This window comes from Chiloscyllium punctatum, chromosome 11, assembly GCF_047496795.1.
Source record: "Chiloscyllium punctatum isolate Juve2018m chromosome 11, sChiPun1.3, whole genome shotgun sequence".
NCBI lineage: Eukaryota > Metazoa > Chordata > Chondrichthyes > Orectolobiformes > Hemiscylliidae > Chiloscyllium > Chiloscyllium punctatum.
This window is the reverse complement of record NC_092749.1, coordinates 77,652,074-77,666,110: the sequence shown is the minus strand read 5'-3', so window position 1 is coordinate 77,666,110 and position 14,037 is coordinate 77,652,074. Positions and strand designations below refer to the sequence as shown.

General features: G+C 45.9%; 1 protein-coding gene across 1 annotated transcript in view; it reads right to left on the bottom strand.

Annotated features, from left to right (window-relative positions):
• Positions 1-11,971: 11,971 nt before the first annotated feature.
• The window catches only part of rsph3 (radial spoke head 3), an 82,120-nt gene continuing 80,054 nt past the window's right edge, over positions 11,972-14,037 (bottom strand). The window contains exon 8 of the mRNA XM_072581083.1: positions 11,972-12,473. Coding sequence (XP_072437184.1) covers positions 12,415-12,473 — 59 coding nt within the window. The 3' untranslated portion in view covers positions 11,972-12,414. The remainder of the gene's footprint in view (positions 12,474-14,037) is intronic.

Below are 14,037 nucleotides of genomic sequence, written 5' to 3'. Positions count from 1 at the left end.
TCGTGATGGTCTGGGTTGGGCAGGTTGAAAGTTCGTCCTGCTTGTGCTGTGATGTGGAGCTCTGCAATGCGATCTTCCTAGATCGCTGCCATCTTGGATCCCTGTTATCTCACTTTTGAAGGCTTCCCATTTTCCAGCTGTCTCTTTACCTGCGAACATCAGCCCCCAATCAACTTTTGAAAGTTCTTGCCTAATACTGTCAAAATTAGCCTTCCTCCAATTTAGAACTTCAACTTGTAGATCTGGTCTATCCTTTTCCATCACTATTTTAAAACTAATAGAATTACTGTCGCTGGCTCCAAAGTGTTCCCCCACTGACACCTCAGTCACCTGCTCTGCCTTATTTCTCAAGAGTATCTGTCCCATTTAGCACACTGACAGTTCCACACAATATGATGTGACTGTGTGATGTTCACTCTTATCAATACTGTCATTGATTGATGCATCCACAGCCAGTATTTTAGTAAGGGTGAAGTTAAGTATGATTTTTTTCCCTCTTGGTTCCCTCACCACCTGCTGCAGATCCAGTTTAACAGTTGTGTCCTTTAGGATCTGACAAGCTCGATCAGTTGTGCTCCTGTTGAGCTGCTCTTGGTGGTGGACATTGAAATCCTCATCCAGAATATACCTTGCACCCTTGCTACCCTCATTTCAACATGAAGGAGTACTGATTCATCAGCTGAGGCAGGGCAGTATGTGGAATCAGCAGGAGGTTTCTTTGCCCATGTCTAACCTAAAGCTATAAGACTTCATGGGGTCCAGATTCAATGCTGAGGTCTTCTAAGACATCTCCCTCTTGACTGTAGAATAATGTCCTGCCAGTGGGACAGGATATTTTTCAGTAATGGTGGTGGTAGTGCCTGGGACATAGGGATACTCACAGAATCATATCTTACAGACACTGTCAGACTGTTGATTGACTAGTTTGTGAAACAACTCGGTATTGCAAATGAGCCATTCAGCTCATTGAGCTAACCAACTCACCCACTACCAAACAGAATTGCATTGCTGAAGTGGGGAAGGCAGAGTATATGCAAAATATGTGCAAACATTTGGTGCTGAGAGTTGTCTAAGACACTGGGTTCACTTGCATGTCAGGAATTATTTGCTCAGTGATTTTTAAAATGTTCACATTTGTTATTTATCATCAATTGAAAATACAAATACTTTTAAAACCTGGCTATTAATATCCTTGTGCCCATAAGAATCAGATTCATTTTTAAGAGTTTCCTTGAAAGTTTACAAACAAACGCAATAGTGGAAATTTTCAATGATAATTAATTCAAGGCAGTCACTTGGCCATTATTTTAGATGCGGTCCATTTCTTAAATGATTGGCTTAAACTAGCTTGATTTGCATCAATGTCATTTGTGCTTAAAATTTCAAAGTTTTGCATTCTATACACTAAGTTCAGGTAAATTGTGTTGAATAGACAGTGCAACTGAGCAGAAACTTTATACCCCTTAATTTCTCATTTATGTTGAAATATTTCACTGCTTTCTCACTTCTTAATTGACAAAGCTTTTGAAACAAACCAGATCAACTTGAGATAAACAAGTGCAATTCGAGTTATGGCTGCAGGATAATCTGAATATTGGAGGGTATTGACATTAAGAAAGAATTAGAAGTTAGGAAAGGGTGGGAGAATGCTCTGTTAATTAAAGGTTAGATTACTTACAGTGTGGAAACAGGCCCTTCGGCCCAACAAGTCCATATCAACCCGCAACCCACCCATGCCCCTAACACTATGGGCAATTTAGCGTGGCCAATTCACCTGACCTGCACATCTTTGGACTGTGGGAGGAAACCAGAGCAAACTCCACACAGTCAGTCGCCTGAGACAGGAATTGAACCCGGGTCTCTGGCGCTGTGAGGCAGCAGTGCTAACCACCATGCCACCCATAGGTGATATTGGTATAAGAGAAGGATTACCTAAATTCAGGAAACCAAGGTAGAGAAGCAGCATGGGTAGAGATGAAGAATGATAAAGGTAAAAGTTCACTTGTGGGAGTTGTGTATTGGGCCCGTCACTGTAATCACACAGTAGGACAGGGTATCAAGGAAGAAATAATGGGAGCTTGCCAAAAGGGTACAGTGGTTATCATGGGGGATTAGATGTAAGATGAAATCTAGATGAGGAATTAGATGTAATTAGATGTAAAAAATTAGATGTAAAATGCAATCTAGATGAGGAGTTCACTGAATGTTATTTTGGGATTATTTCTTTGAACAGCATGTTATGGCAACAATCGGAAAGCAAACTATACTACAACAGACTTTGACTAACAAGACAGACTTAATTACTAGGAGAAAGTGAGGACTGCAGATGCTGGAGATCAGTCGAGAGTGTGTTGCTGGGATTCCTGGTGTAGGGCTTATGCTCGAAACATTGATTCTCCTGCTCCTCGAGTGCTGCTTTCCCAGCAACACACTCTCGACCCAGAAGTAATTACTGACATCATAGTGAAAGGACTCCAGGGTAGCAGCAACCACAATATGACATAATTTTATATATAATATTAGAGAGAGAAGTGTGGGTCCAAGACAACCGTATTCTCTGGCTAACATCACTGTCTCAGGCTTTCTGCTACTCCAACAAAGCTCAGCACAAGCTGGAAGAACAGCACCTCATTTTCCACTTGGGATTTGAAATAACTGCATAGAGGCCCATATCTTGTCACCAAGTTACCCTTTATTTATAAGTGCACAGTACTTGAGCTCTGATCAGTCAGCTTAGAGCCAGTCGCTTATAATGAGGAGACTCTTTGAAGCTCCTGTTTATTTTTTTCAAGAGTGTAGATTTTTTTTATATTCCACTACCAGGAAGGAAACATCCAAGTAGCCAGTGACAAGCAGTGGCCTTCTCATCAAAGGGCAATGCTGCATGATCAAACAGTGAAGGGGAGGACAGAGATTAAATCAAAATAGATTTGCAAGGGGAAATAATACACCCCACTCCCTGCGGTGCCCACCGTTCCCTGAAATATTGAGTGTTAATGGACACCGCGTACACCTCTCCAGGGACAGCTGGGCTCTGCCATAATCGCAGAAGAGGGGCAGGCGATCAGCGATAATCTCCTGTTTATTTTTCTTTTTCTTTTCTTGTTTCTTCATTTTTTAAACCCTCACACTACCGACTAACTGCAGTAGTGCTTATTTTTTTCCCCAGCACCCATGTTGTGTGTGTGCAGGTGTGAGACACAGTGAAAGACAATAGGTGTACAAATTTTTATTCAGTTACCACCATCAGGAAGAGGGGAAGCATTTGAGTGCACTCCACTCCCTGCAGCACCCACCAACTGGTGCACTACGTCGGGTCCAAACGCTGCTGTTCTAAGGCATCGTAGCTCCTATTTATTTTTTTTTCTTTTTTCTTAATCAAAGGGCAATGCTGTATGACATTCCTGTTTTTTTTCTCTTTTTATTAACCCCCACACTACCGCCTAACTGCGGTACTGCTTATTTTTTCCCCTGCACCCATGGTGTGTATGTGTAGGTGTGAGACACAGTGAAAAACACAAAGTGCATGAATCTTTATTCAATTTCCACCACCAGGAAGATAGGGAAAACATCCGGGAGGCCGGTGACAAGCACTGCCCTTCAAACCAAAGGGCAATGCTGTGTGATCAAAACAGTGAAGGGGAGGGTAGGGGCTAAATCAAAATAGAGTTGGTGGGGGAAATAATGCACTCCACTCCCTGCGGTGCCCACCTCGCCCTGAACAACTCCAGGGTGTTGGTGGATACCGCGTGCTCCTTCTCCAAGGACACCCGGGCTCTAACGTAACCCCGGAAGAGGGGCAGGCAGTCGGCCCTAACGACCCCCTCCACGGCCTGCTGCCTGGACCTGTTGATGGCCAGTTTGGCCAGGCCCAGGAGCAGACCCACGAGGAGGTGTTTGGACCTGCCCTCCTTCCTCCGTACCGGGTGCCCGAAGATCAGGAGCGTGGGACTGAAGTGCAACCAAAAGCAGAGGAGGAGGTTTTTAAGAAAATCAAAAAGGGAGTGCAAATGCCCACACCCAATATATACATGGTCCACGGACTCCACAGCGCCACAGAACAAGCAGTTGGGCTGGGAGTCCGTGAACCACCGCAATCTGCGGTTGCAGGGGACTGCTGCGTGCAGCACCCTCCACCCCAGATCCCCGAGAGAAAGGGGGAGGACTCCCGCGTAGAGAGCCCTCCACTGGGGATCCCCACCGCCCGGTGGCAAATGGGCACGCCAAGGCATGTCTGGATGGTGGATGAGGGAGAAGAGGTGGACGGTGTGCAGCAGCATCGATATAGGGCCTTCCTTTTTACATCCTTAAAAGGGACCAAATTAAAATTCCGGAGGCGGCTCAGGTTGTGGGGCACAGGCTCCCGCGGGAAGTACGGGACCTTTGGGCCAATGTGAAATTCCACCTGGGCAGGGGTGGGCGCGGACGGGATCCCACCGCACACCTGAGCGTCCTCCAATCGGTGCACTACGTCGGGTCCGAGCACTGCCTTTTTAAGGCATCGTAGCTCCTATTTATTTATTTATTATTATTTTTTCCCAGCAAACCACCCATCCGTCACTCATCTTTTTACCTTTTTTTTCTTTTTATTTTCTTACCCCCACACTACCGCTTAACTGCGGTAGTGCTTATTTTTCCCCCAGTACCCATGGTGTATGTGTGTGTAGATGTGAGACACAGTGAGAAACACAAGGTGCACGAATCTTTACTCAATTGCCACCACCAGGAAGATAGGAAAAACACCCGAGTGGCCAGTGACAAGCACTGCCCTTCAAACCACAGGGCAATGCTGTGTGATCAAAACAGTGGAGGGGAGGGTAGGGACTAAATCAAAATAGAGTTGGAGGGAGAAATGATGCACTCCACTCCCTGCGGCGCCCACCTCTCCCTGAACAACTCCAGGGTGTTGGTGGACACCGCGTGCTCCTTCTCCAAGGACACCCGGGCTCTAACGTAACCCCGGAAGAGGGGCAGGCAGTCGGCCCTAACGACCCCCTCCATGACCCGCTGCCTGGACCTGTTGATGGCCAGTTTGGCCAGGCCCAGGAGCAGACCCACGAGGAGGTCCTCGGACCTGCCCTCCCTCCTCCGTACCGGGTGCCCGAAGATCAGGAGCGTGGGACTGAAGTGTAACCAAAAGCAGAGGAGAAGGTTTCTGAGAAAATCAAAAAGGGAGTGCAAACGCCCACACCCAATATATACATGGTCCACGGACTCCACAGCGCCACAGAACAAGCAGTTGGGCTGGGAGTCCGTGAACCACCGCAATCTGCGGTTGCAGGGGACTGCTGCGTGCAGCACCCTCCACCCCAGATCCCCGAGAGAAAGGGGGAGGACTCCCGCGTAGAGAGCCCTCCACTGGGGATCCCCACCGCCCGGTGGCAAATGGGCACGCCAAGGCATGTCTGGACGGTGGATGAGGGAGAAGAGGTGGACGGTGTGCAGCAGCAGTCGATATAGGGCCTTCCTTTTTACATCCTTAAAAGGGACCAAATTAAAATTCCGGAGGCGGCTCAGGTTGTGGGGCACAGGCTCCCGCGGGAAGTACGGGACCTTTGGGCCAATGTGAAATTCCACCTGGGCAGGGGTGGGCGCGGAAGGGATCCCACCGCACACCTGAGCGTCCTCCAATCGGTGCACTACGTCGGGTCCGAGCACCGCCTTTTTAAGGCATCGTAGCTCCTATTTATTTTTTTTTCTTTTTTTTTGTGTGTGTGCAGGTGTGAGACACAGTGAAAGACACAAAGTGTACGAATCTTTATTCAATTTCCACCACCAGGAAGATATGAAAAACACCTGAGTGGCCAGTGACAAGCACTGCCCTTCAAACCACAGGGCAATGCTGTGTGAGCAAAACAGTGAAGGGGAGGGTAGGGACTAAATCAAAATAGAGTTGGAGGGAGAAATGATGCACTCCACTCCCTGCGGCGCCCACCTCTCCCTGAACAACTCCAGGGTGTTGGTGGACACCGCGTGCTCCTTCTCCAAGGACACCCGGGCTCTAACGTAACCCCGGAAGAGGGGCAGGCAGTCGGCCCTAACGACCCCCTCCAAGGCCCGCTGCCTGGACCTGTTGATGGCCAGTTTGGCCAGGCCCAGGAGCAGACCCACGAGGAGGTCCTCGGACCTGCCCTCCCTCCTCCGTACCGGGTGCCCGAAGATCAGGAGCGTGGGACTGAAGTGCAGCCAGAAACAGGAGGGGGTTTTTAAGAAAATCAAAAAGGAAGTGCAAACGCCCACACCCAATATACACACGGTCCACGGACTCCACAGCGCCACAGAACAAGCAGTTGGGCTGGGAGTCCGTGAACCACCGCAATCTGCGGTTGCAGGGGACTGCTGCGTGCAGCACCCTCCACCCCAGATCCCCGAGAGAAAGGGGGAGGACTCCCGCGTAGAGAGCCCTCCACTGGGGATCCCCACCGCCCGGTGGCAAATGGGCACGCCAAGGCGTGTCCGGACGGTGGATGAGGGAGAAGAGGTGGACGGTGTGCAGCAGCAGTCGATACAGGGCCTTCCTTTTTATATCCCTGAAAGGGACCAAATTAAAATTCCGGAGGCGGCTCAGGTTGTGGGGCACAGGCTCCCGCGGGAAGTACGGGAAGTACAGCCAATGTGAAATTCCGTCCGGACCGGGGTGAGCGCGGACGGGATCCCACCGCACATCTGAGCGTCCTCCAACTGGTGCACTACGTCGGGTCCGAGCACCGCCTTTTTAAGGCATCGTAGCTCCTATTTATCTCTGTCAGCCAGGGCTCCCCGATTGGCCCAGGTTAGCAATCCCAATTGAGGATCTTATTGTCACTAAGATCCACCTGGCCCTCATTTCAATCACTACAATTCTCCCCCTCCTCCTCTCCTCGAAGTCAGAGGATGTAAGCCTTGTCTTTTTTTGTAGCTTCTCCTGAAATGTTTCCTTTAACTTTGGACTCAGACACGGGCAGCACATACCAGATTGTAGTCTGTCATTTGCACCTGAAACATCTCAAAAGGGACCTCTTCTTCAGGCAGTAACAGTATCCAGGCTGCATCCATCTTGGACTGTTAGGTTTCTTCATCACTCGTGGAGAACCCACAGCTACAGGGTATCTGACAGCTTTCTGTTGTTCTGAGGGGCCAGGTATGTTTTGCTCCTTCCCTGTTTGTGATGTAGCAGCTTTCAGGCCACCCATATGTTTGTTCAGGCCTATCTCACCTACCCAAACTTTGTCACAGGAGTTGACCTTTGGTCAACTTTGCCGCATTCCCATGCAGGGCCATTTTCATGGTTTCGATACCAAACGTCATCCCCTGAAGTAAACTGTCTCACTCGCTTAGATGGGGGAATGTGCCCAGCATTGACATTCCTGCTGCAGTTTCACCCTCCCTGCAGGTCTGGGATTATCAGGTTTAACCCGAGGTGGAGTCTTTTCACCATCATCAGTTCTGCTGGAACTATCCCTGTAGTTGTGTGATGGGTGGTTCTATAGCCAAACAGGTACTGGGACAGTTTGGTATTAAGTGAAGCCATAGGCTGTTTCTTTGAGCATGAGTTCAACATTTGGATGGCTTTTTCCACTAGACCATTGGATGATGGATGGTATGGACCTGTCCAGACATGCCGAATGCCATTTGACTTTAGGAACTACTTGAAATCCTTGCTGGTTTATGATGCCCCATTGTCTGTGACCAATACTTCCGGGAGTCTGTGTATTGTGAACGATGCTTCCAGATTTTCAATCATCATCCCTGAATTTGCCAAATGAACTCTGCACATCCAACCACTTCGAATGGGCATTCACAATGACCAAGAACATTGAGCCCATGAAATGACTGGCATAGTTGACATGTAACTAAGCCCAGAATTTACCCAGCCATTCCCACGAATGTGGGGATGGTGCTGGCGGTAAGTTTTGTCCTTGTTGGCACTCTGGAACTGCCCACCATTGTAGCTTTCTCAGAATCCAATCCTGGTCACCAGACCTAGTTTGGAAAACCTGGTGGAGCTCAGCAAGTATCTGGCGGCGACCTTTACTTGGGACATTCACTCTTGCTCTCCATAATAAATGTCATCTTCTGTAGTGATTTGGTCTCGCTGAGTCCAGAAAGGTTTCAATCCTGGTTGTGGTAGCTCTTTAGCTTCCCCAACACCACCAGCTGTTTTAGTTTTGTCAGGATGGGATCTCTGTCTTGTCCACAGTCAGATATTGTGAGCAGTGACTGGAAGGGTATCCAGAACACACTCTTTGAGGGGAGGCACCACTGGTAGTGTATCTGCCAGTGGGAGACAGCTCAAGACTCCGCATTTGCCACTTGAACTCCCGAACATTGTTCCAACTTGCAATTGTATGCACTCAGATTAAGGGCCCACCGCTGAATTCAATCTGAAGCTATGGCACAGCCTTGCCTTCTTTAGGTAGCCCTAGCAGGGCTTCTAGTCCATTAATATTATAAATTTAGATATGTAAAGGTATTTCTTACACCAAAGGTGACCACAAAACCTTCCTTCTCTATCTATGCATATTTACATTCAGCATCAGCCAAAGTCCGGGAAGCATACACGATCAGATCTGCTGAACCAACACTAGTAACGCATCACATGTCAGTACCACTTCTCACTTAGGATTGTAGAGGGCTAGCACTTTCGATGATGACAGCTGCTTTTTTACTTCTGTAAAAGCTACTTCTTGGCTATGCAACTGTTTCCAAGGCTGACCATTTTTCAATAGCAGGTGTAAGGGTGTCGAGGTGAATGTCAGGTTATGTATGAATTTTCTAAGTTCTGGTACAGATGTGGTAGCTGCGGCAGCTTTGATCACCCTCACATTATCTTCCAAAGGGTGAACTTTGTAAGACAACTAGGTCACTTGGGGTGCCTGGAATACACATTTTTCACTCCTAAGGCATACACCTGTCTGAGATAAATGTTTAAGCACTATGTCCAAGCTCTCTAAATACTCTTTAATAGTCTTCCTAGCTATTAGTACAACATCCAGGTAAATGGCAACTTGCGGTAGACCTTGTAACATGTTCTCCATTGTTCACTGGAAAATGGCACAGGCTGATGATACTGGTACAAACCCTTAGGATATTAATTGTAGTACACTTCTGGGACTCCTCACCTTGTGAAAATCGCAGGTAGGCGTGGTTCATGTCCAGCTTCGTGAACGACAGCATTCCCCTTGCCAGCTTTGAGTACAAGTCCTCGATGCGAGGAATTAAGAAGCTGCGAGAAGCGGTTTACTGCTTGCTTAAAATCGCCACAAAGGTGAACCATCCTATTAGGCTTTATAATCGATATAACTGGTGCTGCCCATTCTGCAAACTGTACTGGTTTGATAATTACTTCACTTTCCAGTCTCCTGAATTGTGCCTCTACTTTTGCATGCAAGGCAAATGGCACTGTGTGGGCTTTACAGAATCATGGAATTGCTTTCTGGTCAATATGTAAGTTGGCTTTAGCTCCTTTGACAGTCCCAAGCCATTCCTGAAAAACATCTGGGTATTTAATTAGGACTTCACTCAGGCAGCCATTTTCTAATTGAAAAATGTTGAGCCAATCAAGTTGAATCTTTCTCAAGCAATTTTGCCCCAACAAGTTTGGCCCCAAGCCTTTTACTACATTCATTGGTAACTGCACCAACTGCTTCTCATCGTAGATCAGAACTGAGGTCATACCCTTAATCTGTAAAGGTTCCCTGGGATAGGTTCTCATTCTGGCTGAGGTTTTGCGCAAACACAAGGGCTGGACTCCAGAGCGAATCTTGTTAAAAGGGCTTTGTGTGGAGCCGCAGAAAATGGGGGAGATACTAAACAAATATTTTGCATCAATATTTACCGTGGAAAAAGATATGGAAGATATAGAATGTAGGGAAATAGATGGTGACACATAGTAAAATGTCCATATTACAGAGGAGGTACTGCTGGATGTCTTGAAATGCACAAAGGTGGATAAATCCCCAGGACCTGATCAGGTGTACCCTAGAACTCTGTGGGAAGCTAGAGAATTGATTGCTGGGCCTCTTGCTGAGATATTTGTATCATCGATAGTTACAGGTGAGGTGCCAGAAGACTGGAGGTTGGCTAATGTAGTGTCACTGTTTAAGAAAGGTGGCAAGGACAAGCCAGGGAACTACAGAACAGTGAGCCTGATGTCAGTGGTGGGAAAGTTGGAGGGAAGCCTGAGGAACAGAGTGTACATGTATTTGGAAAGGCAAGGACTGATTCGGGATAGTCAACATGGCTTTGTGCATGGGAAAATCATGTCTCACAAACTTGATTGCATTTTCTGAAGAAGTAACAAAGAGGATTGATGAGGGCAGAGCAGTAGATGTGATCTATATGGACTTCAGTAAGGCATTCAACAAGGCGCCTCATAGGAGACTGGTTAGCAAGGTTAGATCTCACGGAATATAGGGAGAACTTGCCATTTGGATACAGAACTGGCTCAAAGGTAGAAGACAGAGGGTGGTGGTAGAGGTTGTTTTTCAGACTGGAGGCCTGTGACCAGTGGAGTGCCACAAGGATCGGTGCTGGGTCCATTACTTTTAATTATTTACATAAATTATTTAGATGTGAGCATAAGAGGTATAGTTAGTAAGTTTGCAGATGACACCAAAATTGGAGGTGTAGTGGACAGCGAAGAGGGTTACCTCAGATTAAAACAGGATCTTGACCAGATGGGCCAATGGGCTGAGAAGTGGCAGATGGAGTTTAATTCAGGTAAATACGAGGTGCTGCATTTTGGGAAAGCAAATCTTAACAGGACTTATACACTTAATGGTAAGGTCCAAGAGAGTGTTGCTGAACAAAGAGACCTTGGAGTGCAGGTTCATAGTTCCTTGAAAGTGGAGTCACAGGTAGATAGGATAGTGAAGAAGGCATTTGGTATGCTTTCTTTTATTGGTCCGAGTATTGAGTACAGGAGTTGGGAGGTCATGTTGCAGCTGTACAGGACATTGGTTAGACCATTGCTGGAATATTGCGTGCAATTCTGGTCTCCATCCTATCGGAAAGATGTTGTGAAACTTGGAAGGGTTCAGAAAAGATTTACAAGGATGTTGCCAGGGTTGGAGGATTTGAGCTATGGGGGGAGGCTGAACAGGCTGGGGCTGTTTTCCCTGGAGCATCGGAGGCTGAGAGGTGACCTTATAGAGGTTTACAAAATCATGAGGGACATGGATACGATAAATAGACAAAGTCTTTTCCCTGGATTGGGGGAGTCCAGAACTAGAGGGCATAAGTTTAGGGTGAGGGGGAAAGATATAAAAGAGACCTAAGGGGCAACCTTTTCACACAGAGGGTGATACGTATATGGAATGAGCTGCCAGAGGAAGTGGTGGAGGCTGGTACAATTGCAACATGTAAAAGGCATTTGGACGGGTATATGAATAGGAAGGGTTTGGAGGGATATGGGCCAGGTGCTGGCAGGTGGGACTAGATTGGGTTGGGATATCTGGTCGGCGTGGACGGGTTGGACGGAAAGGTCTGTTTCCATGCTGTACATCTCTATGACTCTATGACTTGTTCTGTGGATTATTGCATGCAATTTCGGTCTCTTTCCTATCGGAAGGATGTTGTGAAACTTGAAAGGGTTCAGAGGAGATTTACAAAGATATAGCCAAGGTTGGAGGGTTTGAGCTATAGGGAGAGGCTGAATATTTTGGGGCTATTTTCCCTGGAGCATCGGAGGCTGAGGGGTGACTTTATAGAGATTTATAAAATCATGAGGGGCATGGGTAGGGGAATCCAGAACTAGAGGGCATAGGTTTAGGGTGAGATGGGAAAAATTTAAAATGGACCCAAGGGGTAATGTTTGTGTGAAGAGGGTGCTGCGTGCATGGAATGAGCTAACACAGGAAGTGGTTGAGGCAGGTCAGATACAGTGCAACATGTACACTTACCCAGGAAATCTACTGAGAGGCAAAACAAAGAACATAAACCTGGAGCCTTTTCGGAAGATGATGTGGGAATGTTTTAATCGAAACACATTTAAATTAAATAATAATGAAATCCAGTGCAAATTGCAATACAAAAAAGTATAATTGTCAGAATTCCATTTTTGATATGTGTGCTTCACATTCAACCACTGCAATGTGGTTTTAAGTTTTTTTTGAGAACACTTCAAGGTGCTATTATTTTGAAAGTTGGACGGATAGCTCTATTATCTTCCAATTGTAAAATCAATTTCCTAAATAAGAAACTTGCTTGCATGAAGTTCCAGAAATTAAACTAAAACACTTGCCAGTCAATAGAGATGAAAACAGACAAAGATAGGAAACAAATGTAAACTAGCAACATCACACTGCTATTTTCTTCATAGATTGACAGTTTATTTAGCACAGCAGAACTGTTTATTGAAGTGTAAGATATAAAATTTCTGGCATTCCTTCTTTACCCATATTGGTCTTGTATTGTCTCGCCATTTTTTGATTTCTAAGATTTCATCTCTGCGAAAGCCTGTTTTCTGTTATTAACCACATCACGAAGTATAACTGCAAAACAATGAACAAACATACTTATAATTACAGAAGCTACACTGCTCACAATTGTATTTTTCTTGAAAGAACAGTCCTTACTATGATTGATTCACGATTGTCTCTGCTGAATGTTGGACAAAAGCTACATCAGTTAGTAAATGGAATAAAAATCATATTGCTCTAAAGTGCAACGAGTGTCAGCACTGATATGTATTTGACTTTTTCCACTGATCAAAGGTAAAGATCAATGAGGGTGCATGAGAAGAAAAGAAATCAAAAAGATTATAAAAATATAAAATGTAAAAGGAAATTGAAAAAACTATGCAACGCTAGGATAAGTCAGGAAATCGTATGTAGGTTAAGGGCTGGGATATTGACTAAATATTTTGTAATTATCTTTCAAAGCAAATTATTATGTCAGTAGAGCGAGGAGTAGTAGTATTGGACAGAAAAAAATAGGTTAAAAAGGGTAGATAAAAAGGTGGTATTATTCAAAGTTAATCAAGTAATTGATCCAGATAGGTTTCTGACTGAAGATCTGATGACATTTTTTCAATCCTCCTTGGTACAGGAGTGATGGTAGAGGACTGGTGGATTCCAAAATGTAACACCCCAATTACAAATCCTGTATCTTGGAAACAAAAATCCCATTGGGATAATATCAATGCTTAGAAAGCTAAAAAACACATCATTGTCAGGAACAACATTTATTCTCATTTGGAGAAGCACAGAATCAATATGAAACAACAGTTATGGAGAGAGATAGGTGCGCACAACAAGGAAGTTTTTACAATTGGGGGAAGGGAAATTACGATGCTGTAAGACAGGATTTGAGGAGCATACGTTGGGAGCATAGGCTGTCAGGGAAGGATGTGGTGGAAATGTGGAACTTTTTCAAGGAGCAGATACGACGTGTCCTTGATATGTATGTACCCATCAGGCAGGAAAGAAATGGTCGTGTGAGGGAGCCTTGGTTGAGGAGGGAGGTTGAATGTCTAGTAAAGAGGAAGAAGGAGGCTTACATAAGGTTGAGGAAACAAGGTTCAGACAGAGCAGTGGAGGGATACAGGATAGCCAGAAGGGACCTGAAGAAAGGGATTAGGAGAGCTAAGAGAGGGCATGAAAAATCCCTGGCGGATAGGATCAAGGATAACCCCAAGGCATTCTATGCGTATGTGAGAAACCTGAGAATGACGAGAACGAGGGTAGGTCCGATCAAGGACAGTGGTGGGAGACTGTGTATTGAGTCGGAAGAGATAGGAGAGGTCTTGAACAAGTACTTCTCTTCAGTATTTACGAACGAGAGGGACCGTATTGTTGAAGAGGAGAGTGTGAAACGGACTGATAAGCTAGAAGAGATACCTGTTAGGAAGGAAGATGTGTTGGACATTTTGAACAACTTGAGGATAGACAAGTCCCCCGGGCCTGACGGGATATATCCTAGGATTACGTGGGAAGCAAGAGAGGAAATTGCAGTATCATTGGCAATGATCTTCTCGTCTTCACTGGCAACTGGGGTGGTACCAGGGGACTGGAGAGTAGCGAATGTTGTGCCCCTGTTCAAAAAAGGGAATAGGGA